Source organism: Carassius auratus, unplaced genomic scaffold (assembly GCF_003368295.1).
Source record: "Carassius auratus strain Wakin unplaced genomic scaffold, ASM336829v1 scaf_tig00042015, whole genome shotgun sequence".
Classification (NCBI taxonomy): domain Eukaryota; kingdom Metazoa; phylum Chordata; class Actinopteri; order Cypriniformes; family Cyprinidae; genus Carassius; species Carassius auratus.
This window is the reverse complement of record NW_020526691.1, coordinates 70500-85000: the sequence shown is the minus strand read 5'-3', so window position 1 is coordinate 85000 and position 14501 is coordinate 70500. Positions and strand designations below refer to the sequence as shown.

Genomic DNA, 14501 nt, shown 5'->3' with positions numbered 1-14501 from the left:
CTCCTCTCCTCCCCTCCTCCTCTCTCCTCTCTTCTCCTCTTCCTCTCTTCTCCTCCTCCTCTCTTCTCCTCTTCTCCTCTTCCTCTCTTCTCCTCTTCTCCTCTTCCTCTCTTCTCCTCCTCCTCTCTTCTCCTCTTCTCCTCTTCCTCTCTTCTCCTCTTCTCCACCTCCTCTCTTCTCCTCTTCCTCTCTTCCCCTATTCCTCTCTCCTCCTCTTCCTCTCTTCCTCTCTTTTCCTCTTCCTCTCTTCTCCTCTTCTCCTCCTCCTCTCTTCTCCTCTTCTCCTTTTCTCCTCCTCCTCTCTTCTCCTCTTCCTCTCTTCTCCTCCTCTCCTCTTCTTCTCTTCTCCTCTTCCTCTCTTCTCCTCCTCCTCTCTTCTCTTCTTCCTCTCTTCTCCTCCTCTCCTCTTCTCCTCTTCACCTCTTCTTCTCCTCTCCTCTTCTCCTCTTCTCCTCCTCCTCTCTCCTCCTCTCTTCCTCTCTTCTCCTCCTCCTCTCTTCTCCTCTTCCTCTCTTCTCCTCCTCTCCTCTTCTTCTCTTCTCCTATTTTCCCCTTCCTCTCTTCTCCTCTCTTCCTCTCTTCTCCTCCTCCTCCTCTCTTCTCCTCTTCTCCTCCTCCTCTCTCCTCCTCTCTTTCTCTCTTCTCCTCCTCTCCTCTTCTTCTCTTCTCCTCTTTTCCTCTTCCTCTCTTCTCCTCCTCCTCTCTCCTCCTCTTCCCCTCCTCCTCTCTTCTCCTTCTGTTCTCCTCCTCCTCTCTTCTCCTCTTCTCCTCCTCCTCTCTTCCTCTTCTCCTCTTCTCCTCCTCCTCTCTTCTCCTCCTCCTCCTCTCTTCCTCTCTCCTCCTCTTCTCCTCCTCCTCATCTCCTCCTGTTCTCCTCCTCCTCTCTTCTCCTCTTCCCCTCCTCCTCCTCTCTTCTCCTCGTCCTCTCCTCCTCTCCTCCTCTCTCCTCCTCCTCCTCTCTTTCTCTCTTCTCCTCTTCTCCTCCTCCTCTCTTCTCCTCTTCCTCTCTCCTCCTCTTCCTCTCTCCTCCTCCTCTCTCCTCCTGTTCTCCTCCTCCTCTCTTCTCCTCTTCCCTCCTCCTCTCTTCTCCTCCTCCTCTCTTCCTCTCCTCCTCTCTTCTCCTCCTCCTCTCTTCTCCTCTTCCTTTCTTCTTCTCTTCTCCTCTTCCTCTCGTCTCCTCTTCTCTCCTCCTCTCTTCCTCTCTTCTCCTCTTCCTATCTCCTCCTCTCCTCCTCTCTTCTCCTCCACCTCTCTCCTCCTCCTCCTCTCTTCTCCTCTTCCTTTCTTCTTCTCTTCTCCTCTTCCTCTCTTCTCCTCTTCTCTCCTCCTCTCTTCCTCTCTTCTCCTCTTCTCTCCTCCTCTCTTCCTCTCTTCTCCTCCTCCTCTCTTCTCCTCTTCCTTTCTTCTTCTCTTCTCCTCTTCCTCTCTTCTCCTCTTCTCTCCTCCTCTCTTCCTCTCTTCTCCTCTTCCTCTCTCCTCCTCTCCTCCTCTCTTCTCCTCCTCCTCTCTCCTCCTCCTCCTCCTCTCTTCTCCTCCTCCTCTCTTCTCCTCTTCCTTTCTTCTTCTCTTCTCCTCTTCCTCTCTTCTCCTCTTCTCTCCTCCTCTCTTCCTCTCTTCTCCTCTTCCTCTCTCCTCCTCTCCTCCTCTCTTCTCCTCCTCCTCCTCTCTCCTCCTCCTCCTCTCTTCTCCTTCTCCTCTCTTCTCCTCTTCCTTTCTTCTTCTCTTCTCCTCTTCCTCTCTTCTCCTCTTCTCTCCTCCTCTCTTACTCTCTCCTCCTCTTCCTCTCTCCTCCTCTCCTCCTCTCTTCTCCTCCTCCTCTCTCCTCCTCCTCCTCTCTTCTCCTCCTCCTCTCCTCCTCTCCTCCTCTCTTCTCCTCCTCCTCTCTCCTCCTCCTCCTCTCTTCTCCTCCTCCTCTCTTCTCCTCCTCCTCTCTTCCTCTCCTCCTCTCTTCTCCTCCTCCTCTCTTCTCCTCTTCCTTTCTTCTTCTCTTCTCCTCTTCCTCTCTTCTCCTCTTCTCTCCTCCTCTCTTCCTCTCTTCTCCTCTTCTCTCCTCCTCTCTTCCTCTCTTCTCCTCCTCCTTTCTTCTCCTCCTCTCCTCCTCCTCCTCCTCTCTTCCTCTCTTCTCCTCTTCTCTCCTCCTCCTCCTCCTCTCTTCTCCTCCACCTCTCTCCTCCTCTTCTCCTCTTCCTCTCCTCCTCTCCTCAGCTGGTGTTGTTCTCAGGGAAGCTGAACACGATTGCGAGTATCGTCACTATATTCTTCCTGCTGGTGTACGCAGCTGTGGATCTGGCCTGTCTGGCTCTGGAGTGGGCCTCCGCTCCCAACTTCAGGTACTGGTATATTCCTCAAATATTAGCGTCCAGTCCGATCCCTGATCTGTGAATCTTAATCCATATTGACCACCTGCTGACCGTCGCATGTCAAGGTTAAATGGTCCTGCTGTCCTCCACTGCTGATTGGCTGGGAGTGTTGTGTGGGCGGGGCTTGTGCGTTCTGTTTGCCGTGAGTTGTTTGTTTGTTGTTTCTGCAGAGGCACATTAGATTAAAAGCCATTTAGTGTTCACATCCCCAGAGACACGCCGTGATTAGCATAGTTAATTTAGCCGAACCACTCAGCGTTTATCGGTGACATGGGAGAGTGCTGTGTGTGTGTGTGTGTGTGTGTGTGTGTGTGTGTGGATCTGAGGAAGGGAATTTGACTGTTTTCTTTTGTGGTTTCCTCTTGTGGCTTTGGTATGGTTTGGTTTATTGTAAGTGTATGTGTATGTGTGTGTGTGTGTGTTTTCTTCACTCTTCTCTGAGTGCAAAATTGTCTTCATAGTTTCCCTAAACCTGATCAGACTTTTCTTTGTTGACATCCTCAAAGGTAAAGATGTTTCATAAATACAGTAAATATTTTATTTTATTTTATTTTTTAAGTTGGGTTATAGCTGACTTTATATAAGTATACGTCCCCATGAAATTCATTTTATTTTCCTCAAATTCAGTTATATATATTTTTTTTCTATTTTCATTTTTGTGGATTGCGTTTTAATGGTTCAGTTAAATTGTAGTAATCATAAAAGCATGTTTAATTAATTGAAATCATGAAACTTATACAATTACTATTTATTAAAAGAAGAACAAATATTAGATTTTTATTCCCTTAAAAATTCCCTTATTTTTTTAATTATATATATATATTTTTTTCTTTTTAGCAAAATTATGTGGGTTTTTTGTGGATTTCTCAATGGTGTTTTTAATAAAAAATTGTGCCATATTAATATTTTGTTTTTGGATCATGTTATTATGATTACATTTAAATTTTATTAAAAAAATATATTTATTGAAATCATGAAACAAATACATTTTAATAACAGTTCACTAAAATCTTCACAAAGATAAAAATTAAGGACCTTTATTTATTTATTTTTAAACCAAATTAATTTTAGTAAATTCTTTTACATTTTCTGGATTCCATTTTAATAGTTAAATGCAGTTTAAACCAAACCTGCATCCGTGTGTCTGGATTTCATCTTGACTCCAGTGTGTCCAGAATTAATGAGAGGAATCTTTGGAGAAATAAATGAGAGCACACGAAAGAAAACAAACAGACAGATACTCATCAATCAGAATTAAGAGAGAAGAATAGAGCGGCGCTTCACATTTTAGGACGTGTTTGTGAACTACTTCGGCTTTCTCAGTCGTTTGACAATCAGCGTAAACAAACAGACCGAAACTGCTTTGTTTTATGTTCTGTTTATGGGTGAGAAAATCCTAAATTGCTGATGCCACATGCAAGTTTTGGGCAAAAAAAAGTCAATATAACACTATAAATGCTGTGAGTTCATTTCACACAAATATTGCTGAAAGTTTATTGCAAAGGAAAGGAAAGTTATGTGAACTCTGGATTATTGTGATGTTTTTATCAGAGTTTCATTCTGACGGCACCCATTCACTGCAGAGCATCCATTGATGAGACACTGATGCAGTGCTACATTTCTACAAACCTGATGAAGACACAAACTCCTCCTGATCTCAGATGAACTGAGCATGAACATGTTTCAGTTTCATTCATACTCTTTATGTTTTTCGACTCTGATGGATGTGGTGCTTTCGTCTGGAAAAGTTAGTCACTTTAATGAGTTTCATGTGTGACGCTGACGGTTATATTTTACCTTCATGTGAGAAAACAGGCTGCTCCTCATGCTGTTAATTGGTTGATTGAAACGAGGAAAGCAATTAAACTGATTAATGGTCCTTTCAACTGACTCTACTGTCCTCTAATCAGAGGCTGATTGAGACGCCAGAGTTTCTACACCTGTGTGTGTGTGTGTGTGTGTGTGTGTGTGTGTGTGTGTGTCGCACAGTCATTCTGGCAGTGGGAAGTTTGGTTTTTGCTGACATGAGCAGGGTGACATCACTTGGATGAGAGCAGGTCTGCTGGCTTTTAATATAATTGCTGCTGCTGCTCGAGCGGCGCTGGAGGAGAGGAGAGGAGGAGGAAAGATGGAAGTGAAGGAAAAGACAGACACGACCTGGCTGGAACAGATGCCAGTGAAACGGCAGATTAATGGAAAGAAAAGAGGAAATGAAAGGGGGAGTGTGAAAGAGACTGAGGGGCAAAACTGAAATGAGATTCTGAATGTGAAAAACAGATGTGTGTGTGTGTGAGAGCGTGAGAGAGAGAGAGAGAGTGTGTGTGTGTGTGTGTGTGTGTGAGTGAGAGAGAGAGAGAGAGTGTGTGTGTGTGTGTGTGTGTGTGTGAGAGAGAGAGAGAGAGTGTGTGTGTGTGTGTGAGTGAGAGAGAGAGAGTGTGTGTGTGTGAGTGAGAGAGAGAGAGAGAGTGTGTGTGTGTGTGAGAGCGAGAGCTAGAGAGAGAGAGAGAGTGTGTGTGTGTGTGTGTGTGTGAGTGAGAGAGAGAGAGAGAGAGAGTGTGTGTGTGTGTGTGTGTGTGTGTGTGTGTGTGTGAGAGAGAGAGAGAGAGTGTGTGTGTGTGTGTGAGTGAGAGAGAGAGAGAGAGAGTGTGTGTGTGTGTGAGTGTGAGAGCGAGAGCTAGAGAGAGAGTGTGTGTGTGTGTGAGTGTGAGAGCGAGAGCTAGAGAGAGAGAGGGTGTGTGTGTGTGTGTGTGTGTGTGTGAGCGAGACCTAGAGAGAGAGAGAGAGAGAGTGTGTGTGTGTGTGTGTGTGTCTGGTCAAATTAAAAAGAAAGAAATAAGAAATTTATTTTTCATGAAAAAAACAAAGTCATTTAGAGCTATTAAGTATTTCTTTACTGTGACATTATTTTCAGGACAATTAATCAAATTCTTCACAAATTCTCTTTTCTGTAAAAAAATGAAATAAAGAAGAATGGAACAAACTAAAGGTACTGTCTTTTAAAAACGTCATATTGAAACAAATACTTCATACTTCAAAAGCAAGTACTATTATTTTTGACATTTAAGTATTGATTTCACCGCTTAATTTAATATACCTAAAATTAAGGGATTGAATATATACCTAATACTTGCGTATTAATTTTAACACGTAATTTTAAAACTTAATTTACTTTAACTGTTAGAATAAATATTTAATACTCAAGTGTTCATTTTAACCCCTATTTTCACCACTTAATTTAATATACTTAAAATAGTGTTTAAATGTATACCTAATACTTAAATATTCATTTTAACACGTAATTTTAATACTTAATTTAATCTACTTTAACTTTTAAAATAAATATTTAATACTTAAGTGTTAATTTAAGTGTTAAAATTAAACCCTAATTTCACCACTACATTTAATATTCTTAAAATTAAGTTGTTTACAGTAAGTGTTAAAGTGAAAACTTAGTACTTAAGCATTAATTTTAACACTTAAGTACTATTTTCACCACTGAAAATCACAATTTAAATAAAAAAAAAATAATTATTTTATAGGTGTGATTTTATTGTAACTCTTAATTGCACCACTTAAAGTACTTAAAGTGTTAAAATGAATGATTAATACTTAATTATTGATTTAAAATATTATTATAGCACTTAATTTTAAAACTTATATAAATTTAAATGTAAAACAATTAGGTGTTCAAATGAATACTTAAGTGTAAAAATAAATACTAAGTATTAAGTAATTAATTTAACCTCTAAATTTCACCGCTTGATTTAATTAACTTAGAGTTAAGTTAGGTTTTTTAATTTTTTACATGTTAAATACTTTCTACTCTCCCATTTAGTTTTCCCCTCCCCTTCGACTATTAGTAAGCCATTCATTTGCTGATTCCTGATGCAGGTACAGTAGCTCGACCAATAATGTGCATTTGGGGAGGGACTATCACTAAGTGTTGGGGAAACCTGTTTGGAAACTAATTTTTATTCTTTTTGGACCCTTCTAGTTGATTACTTATGGATTACAAAATGTACTTCCATATGCATTCATGAGAATTTGAGAAGAAGATGTGTTCAATAATCTCAAAATGCAAGAAAATCCTCAAAAATGCTAAATACTAAAATAATAATTGGTATTGATTTTGAAGTGAAATGTGACAAGGACATGTTTTGGTAAGAATCTCAGGTCTTCACGCTGTTGTTTGGATGCATAGCTTCATTTAGCGCTGACCTCCAGAAGAGCCATTAAACACACACACACTGACCTCCAGAAGAGAAAAATCCATTAAAGACGAAGCCGTAATTGCTGTCATAATGATTCTCTCACAAATACACACTCAAACAAACACAAATACACTCATTGTTATTTATATACATACACACACGGCTGAACTTTGACCTCTTTCCTCCTCGAGCAACATCTCTAAACAATTGGAGCTGCTAATGAAGCTGAAATGTGACAGAGACACGAGATGCTTTTAGAGAGTGCTGAGAGTTTCTGCCATCTTTGTGTGTGTGTGTTTGTGTGTGTGTATGAGAGTGAGAGAGTGTGTGTGTGTGTGTGTGTGTGTGTGCTTTGAAAACAGCTATAGTAAAGTCTATACACAAGTCAGGAGACAAGCTCCAGGTCTCTAACTATCGACCTATAATCATCCTTCCCTTTAGTCTTTAAAAACGTAGTTGCAGTGCAGCTAGTGGAACATCTTGATTACAATGCTGCATTACATCCTCTCCAGTTTGGTTTCAGAAAACAATACTCAACGGAGACAGCATGTTGCTATTTAATAGAGGAAATAAAATCAAGTCTGGATAGCGGAGGAGTTGTAGTGGCGGTCTTTCTTGACTTGTGTAAGGCCTTCGATACAGTAAACCATGAACTACTGATAGATAAATTAACACATTTCTCTATTAGTATAAGTACAATAAATTGGATTCAATCCTTTCTCAGTGCAAGCAAGCAGTGTGTATCGATAAATGATCTATCCATCTCCCTTACGAGCATGCACTATGGGTGTGCCTCAGGGCTCTATATTAGGGCCCTTGTTGTTTTCTCTTTATATCAGTGATTTTCCATCTGTGTGTATTAATGCTAAAATTATAATATAAGCTGATGACACAGTGATGTATATTCATGGTAAGGATGTTGCCCGAAAGTTAACTGAGGAAATTAAAAAGATTTCCATTTGGCTGAAAAGTTTCATTTAACTTTGAATGTTGACAAAACGGTTTCTATGTTTTTTACAAACCGCCGTAAGTTCTCGCTATGTAAAACTGAACCAAAAATCCTAATTGAAGGTCAGGAAATTTCAAGGGTTGACCAAATTAAATTAACATAGCACATTTTAGATATATTAGCAACTCTCTGACTATAGATGCATCTAATTTATATCTAAATGCGATGATAATTCCGCACTTTCGTTACTGCATGACGAGTTGGTCAACAAACAGCATTAATCATTGTACAAAATTTCTCTTAAGGTTTATGACAAGATGTGTATATATATATAGCTCTCTTATTTGTGCATGTTCTGTAATTAGTTCAATGTTCTGTATATCATCAGTAATATTCCTGTAAGGTGTGAATGTTTGTATTTTCAGTCTGAGTTGTTTACTGCTGTAACTAGACAGTGCTTCAGGAGGAGCTGGTAAAAACAGAGTGTGTTGTTTACATCACTTTTTCCACTCATTTCTCCTTCTTTCCTTCCCGTTGTTTGCTTGAATCCAGCAGCGTTTGTGTGCTGCATCATGTGAGCTGTGAAGAGCTGCTCACCAGAACCAGTGTTTACATGCGTTCATTGAGTAATTTCAGCTGCGCTAGACTAATATGGACAAATTATACATCAAATTATGGTTCAGTTCTGCTAATTAGAGCATTTAGCACATCTGTGATGCTCAGGCAGTGATTTTCAGTGTTCAGCAGTCGCACAGCAACATCATCTCTAATGTCTGTCTGACCGTTTGTGTACTATTGCGCTGTATATATATATATATATATATATATATATATATATATATATATATATATATATATATATATATATATATATATATATATATATATATATATACATATATATATAAAATTGTACTTTTATTGATATTTATTCATAAATTGAGAGTTCATTTTTATTTAATAAAAAAATGTGTATACACTATTTTTATTATTTTCAAAAATGTTCTATTACAAAAAATATAAACTAAAAAAAAGAATAATAAATAAAACAAAAAAGATAAAAAAAAACAATTTCAACTTATAAATACTTGCATAATAATGTAAATATATAATATTAATATTATTACATTAATGCTATATAACTTTATTATTTTACATTTTAAATAAATATAATGCAAGATAAAAATAAATAAATATTTGATCATATTTTAATAATTTTATTTTAATTTATTTTTTCTTTTTTTAAGTTTGCCTCGTTTTCCAGTAAAAATATCAAAATGTAAAAAAAAATTTAATGGGGAATGTTTATGTCTGGTAGTTTATCTATTAGTTTTTATAAAGGCAGGGCAGTTTATTATGTGATGAGGTCTAGACTCTGCTCTCTGTCTGTCCGCAGGCCCACGTTCAGGTATTTCACGTGGCACACGTGTGTTTTGGGGATCATCGGCTGCGCCATAATGATGTTCCTGATCAATGCCATCTACGCCTCGGCGAGCATCGCCTTCATGCTGCTGCTGCTGCTGCTGATCCACTACCTGAGTCCTGTCAGCAGCTGGGGATGCATCAGCCAGGCACTCATCTTCCACCAGGTGCACACACAGACACACACACACACACACACACACACACACCGAAAACACACACACACACACACACATGCACTCACTCACTCACACACACGTTCACACACACTCACATACATACACACTCTCTCTCTCTCACACACACTGTCTCACACACACACACACACACACCGACACACACACACACACACACACACACACACTCACTCACACACACACCAATACAGACACACACAAACACACACACACACACGCACACACACTCACACACGCACGCACGCACACACATGCACGCACACACACACCAACACACACACACACACCAACAGACACACAAACACACACAGAAACTATTTAAGTTACATTTTTAATTTAAATATTAATTTAAATATTAAATATTAGTTTGTTTTTATTTAATTCCAGTAATTAAACTGAGTTCTTCCACTTAAACTTATTTCCTATTTCTCTCAATTGCTAAAGCAGCATATGTTATTATATATGAATCTAATACTTTTATTCTATTTTATTACATCTTTTTATTTTAATTAGCAAAACCCGTTTTTAATAGTTTTAGTTGTAGATGTTGATAATAACCGTACATGTAATCCTGGTGGTAGTTTGACAGACTGCTGTTTTCAGGTGCGTAAATACCTGCTGATGCTGGACGTTCGTAAGGATCACGTCAAGTTCTGGAGGCCACAGGTGCTGCTGATGGTGTCCAACCCCAGGTGCAGCGTGGGATTGATCACGTTCATCAACGACATCAAGAAGAGCGGCCTCTATGTGCTGGGACACGTGCAGCTCGGAGACCTCGGTAAAACTCACCCTTTCTGCTGATATATTCATATTTATTTATTTCATGCATTCTATTCATCTATTAGGTTTATTTATATATTTTTTTAATTTTTTTTTTTTTTTTTACATATTTATGATTATTTTATTTTATTTATTTGTAATTATTTTATGTATTTTATTTAGGTTTATTTATTTATTTTATGAATTTCTTCTTATTTATTTTCATTTATTTATTGTTATGTAATTTTATGCATTTATACTTAATGTTATTTATTTTTTGCTTTATATATTTATATTTATTTTCATTTGTTTATGTATTTTCATTTATTCATATTTATTTTTATATATATTTTTTGTGTTTTATATTTCTTTTCATTTCTTTTTTATTTTTATATATTTTTATTAATATATCTTATTTCTTTCCATGTGGCTATATTTCTTTTTATTCATGTTTATTTGAGCTTAGTTACTTTTTCTTTTTTGTTTTATTTTTATATAAACATAAACATATATTTTATTTTTAAATTGTTATTTATTCATATGTATTTCCATTCGTTTGTTTATTTTTGTATATTTTCATTCATTTGATATTTCTTTTCTTGTAGCTATATATATTTTTGTTATTTTTATTTGTTTATTTTAGCTTATGTATTTTTATTTATTTCATGGATTCCATTTATTTATTTGTTTAGCTTATGCATTTTAATTTATCTATTTTATTTATATAATTACTTATTTACTAAAAAAGTTGAAAGGTCCGGGGTTATTTTCGACCTGACCTTCTGTTGAGTAACACATTGAATTCTTCAGTAAGTACGTGTTTTTTTTAGCTGTACGTCGGTCGAATGACGGTCTGTTGTCATTAACAGCAGGCGTTGCATGTGGTACATGAATATTAATCTGAAATCTTCCTGTAATAATCTCTCTATGGAGGCTCTAACTCTCTCTGTGTGTGTTTCTCTCCGCAGACGTTCTCCCGTCGGATCCGCTGCAGTCTCAGTACGACTCCTGGTTGTCTCTGGTGGATCATTTGAATATTAAAGCGTTTGTTAATCTCACGCTGGCCGACTCTGTCAGACACGGAGTTCAACATCTTCTGTTCATATCAGGACTCGGTGAGCGACAGACACACACCTCCGTTCACTTACACGATCTCCAAAACCATGCACATTACACCACGAGTCATTTTATAACAGAGTAACAGCATTATATTGTGCGTGGTTTGCTGGAATTCTAATGAAAATGTATTTGTATTTTAATAATCGTGATAATGTCTCTCTTTTAGTAATGTAGTGAGCTGTTTACAAATTAAAATAAAGAATAATGCGCAAAAAAATATTTTTACATTTTTATTATTTTTAGTGAATTAACCAAAATATGAAAAGTATATAATGCTAACTCTTTATATATATTTTTTCAGTGAATTATTCACTAATATTTTGTTTAAAAAAAAAAATTATGACACAAAATTTTTTTTTTTTATTACAGTTTTTGTGAATTTCAGTATTTATAAATATAATGCAAAATATTTTTTATATTTTTATTGAAACAAATGTCACTGTATTGCAAGATTTATGATTAATTTAAAAAACAAAAGGTAGTTATATTAACAGTAAATGGTTTAACTGCCATAGCCCACTGTATCATGATCAGCACTATTTATTAATTTTTTAATTATCTGTTATTATTATACATAATAATTTTTATATTTGTTTTTTATTTATAAATATTTTTATTGGCTTATTTATTGTTTCTTTATATTTTATTTTTTATGTATGTTCATGTGGCTCAGTGGTAGAGCATTATGTTAGGAGTGCAAAAGGTTGTGGGTTCGATACCCAGGGAACACATGTTAGGTAAAAATGTTAGCCAGAACTTTAGATAAAAGCGTCTGCTAAATATGCAAATGTAATATATATTTATATTTATGTATTTTATTTATTTAGATTTTTTTTTCATTTATTCATTTGTTTTTATTTATTTAGTTTTGTGTTGTCATCCGCAGGCGGTATGCGACCCAACACTCTGGTTTTGGGTTTCTATGACGACACGCCGCCTCAGGACCAGCTGCAGGACCCCTCTCTGTCGATGTGCAATTTCTCTGAGAGCTCTGTTCAAGTCGACGAACCCGAAAATAAGAGCGAGCCGCCCTTCCATTTCCCGCCGGTGCGAGGGGGCGTGTCCTTGGGCAGGGGCGGGAAGTCTCTGGGGCCTCAGGAGTACGTGTGCATAATCGCAGACGCAGTGAAGATGCTGAAGAACGTGGCTTTGGTGCGATATTTCGATCAGTTCGATCGTACGCAGGCGCTCCAGGGGCCCGTGTTCGTCGATGTGTGGCCGGTGAATCTTCTGCGACCCGACAGCGCCGCGTATGTCGACACGTGCTCGCTGTTTTTGCTTCAACTCGCGTGCATCCTCAACATGACGAGGGCGTGGCAGAAAGCTAAGCTCCGCCTCTTTTTATGTGTGGAGGAGGGGCGGAGCCTTAAAGGGACGGAACAGAAGCTCAAAAATCTCTTGAAAGATCTCCGAATGAAGGCGGACATCTGCACGGTTCCCTGGGATTCCCAAGTCGCGCTTCATTGGCAGCGTCAGACGGGTTCGGAAAAAATCGAAGAGGTAGAAAGCGAAGAGGACGGAGTCGAAGACGATAAAGAATTCGCGAACAGCTTCCCTAGCAACACCTCGCGAGTGTCAGACGAGTATTTACAAGCGGTTAACAAACTCATCCTGGACCAGACGCTCCGCCCCCCCGCCGTCCGCTTCCTGTATTTGCCCCGCCCCCCTGCCGACACCAGCCGTTACCATGACTACCTGCATCAGCTAGAGCTGCTCACGCGTAACCTGGGCCCGACCCTCCTGATCCACGGGGTCACGCCGGTCATCACCACTGACCTTTGACCTTCCGGTTCTAATCACATAAACGAATCTATAAGATACGAAACGCGTTCGGTTGATTATTTTCCACTTTTTTCGAGCACTTCACATGTTTACTTCGGAGGATGTTATAGATCCATTCCGGTTCTTCCATCTCTCTACGTTCTATTCTTTTCTCGGATTGTAACAATGTAACATTCCTGGAATTCCAGAATGTTGCCGCTTGATATTCCGGTGCTGTCCCTGAATGTTTTTCAATGCCAACTGGAATGTTTTACGATGTTTTTAGACACTCCAGAAGTATTTTGCATTTCAACAACAAAAGTACAAAGATTTGTGAGTGTGTTTGTTTACTTGATGCAATAATAATAATAATTTTTTTTGCAGCCAAGACGAAGCTCTTGCCTTCAGTGATACTACTGAGTTTTACAGTTTTACTGACACCAAACCAAAGCGCTTTGTGTCGTGTGTGTGTGTGTGTGTGTGTGTGTGTGTGTTTGGGGTCCACACGTGTTACAATAATAAACACACACACGACTAACAAACAGTACGACAGTATACCTCCAAATCACACTCCATTCTGTGTTTGAAGCATTTTTAATATGCAATCATTTTAAGCACTGTAAAATTGAAGTATATAAAAAAAAATTGTTTAGTAATTGAATAAAAATAATGTTTGCTTACTGATTGTTGTTGATTTGTTTATTTGAATCGAAGGTAGTTACATTAATTTTGCAATCATTTATTGCAATTATTTAAAATAGTTTAACTTTCTTTCTACTCAGTATTATGTTATTTGAACACATTACTGACACTGTTTATTATTTGTGTAAATTCTTAGAAACACATTTTTTTTGGTTGCATTTCATCACAAAAAAAAATTGTTTGTCATGCATCTATTTTTCATGATTCCCAATTTTGATTTTCATTGCTGTAATAAAATATCTGTTTTGCAGATGTTTTACTGTTAATATATGCTACAATACAATGTTTGTTTTCTCTATTCATATCACAAATTAAAGTTAGTATAAGAAATGCCACTCTTGTGTATGAAAATGTATTTATTTCTTTAAAATTATAGCAATGAGACTATAAGTGGATAATTACTGTTTATAGTGAAAATGTCTCCATAAAAAAAAAATAATAATAATAAATAATACATTTATTATAAGAAATAATTTTTTATTGATTTTGAGGTGAAATAAGATACTATATATATATTTTTTTACTTCTACATAATTTATTAATCTTAATTAATTTCAGTATTTACTAATGCATTATTAAAATCAAAAGTGCTTTTTAACATTAATGCACTTTGAATTAACATCAACTAATTATTAACTAACATAAACAAAGATTAATTAATACTGTAATAAATGTGTGTTCATGTTAGTCAACAATTATTACAATTACATTATTATTAGTTTTTTTTATCTCTAGTTTTCATTAGTTATATTTCTGTCGTATTTATTTTTTGTGTTTTACATTTTTTAATGGTGTCTTGGAAACTATCTCAAATAAAACGAGTGTAACTGTACAGTTTTAGTTTTAGTTAACCTGTTGTGAAGGCGTCTTGGCAGGTCTTTGAGTGAACATCAGAGAATGAGAGCGATACCGTGAGATAAACCGGTTAGCTGAAGGACTCTTACCTGAGCTAAATGAGGTCGAGTGCTTATTTGGACGGCATCCATGACCTAAAATGATCGAACGCGGTGACATCATGTCA

The 14501-nt window shown here is 37.3% G+C and overlaps 1 protein-coding gene across 1 annotated transcript in view; it reads left to right on the top strand.

Annotated features, from left to right (window-relative positions):
* The window catches only part of LOC113085612 (solute carrier family 12 member 9-like), a 33566-nt gene extending 20107 nt beyond the window's left edge, over positions 1–13459 (top strand). Inside the window, 5 exon segments of the mRNA XM_026255212.1 lie at positions 2206–2330; positions 8917–9109; positions 9743–9917; positions 10867–11013; positions 11904–13459. Coding sequence (XP_026110997.1) covers positions 2206–2330; positions 8917–9109; positions 9743–9917; positions 10867–11013; positions 11904–12799 — 1536 coding nt within the window. The 3' untranslated portion in view covers positions 12800–13459.
* Positions 13460–14501: the final 1042 nt, after the last annotated feature.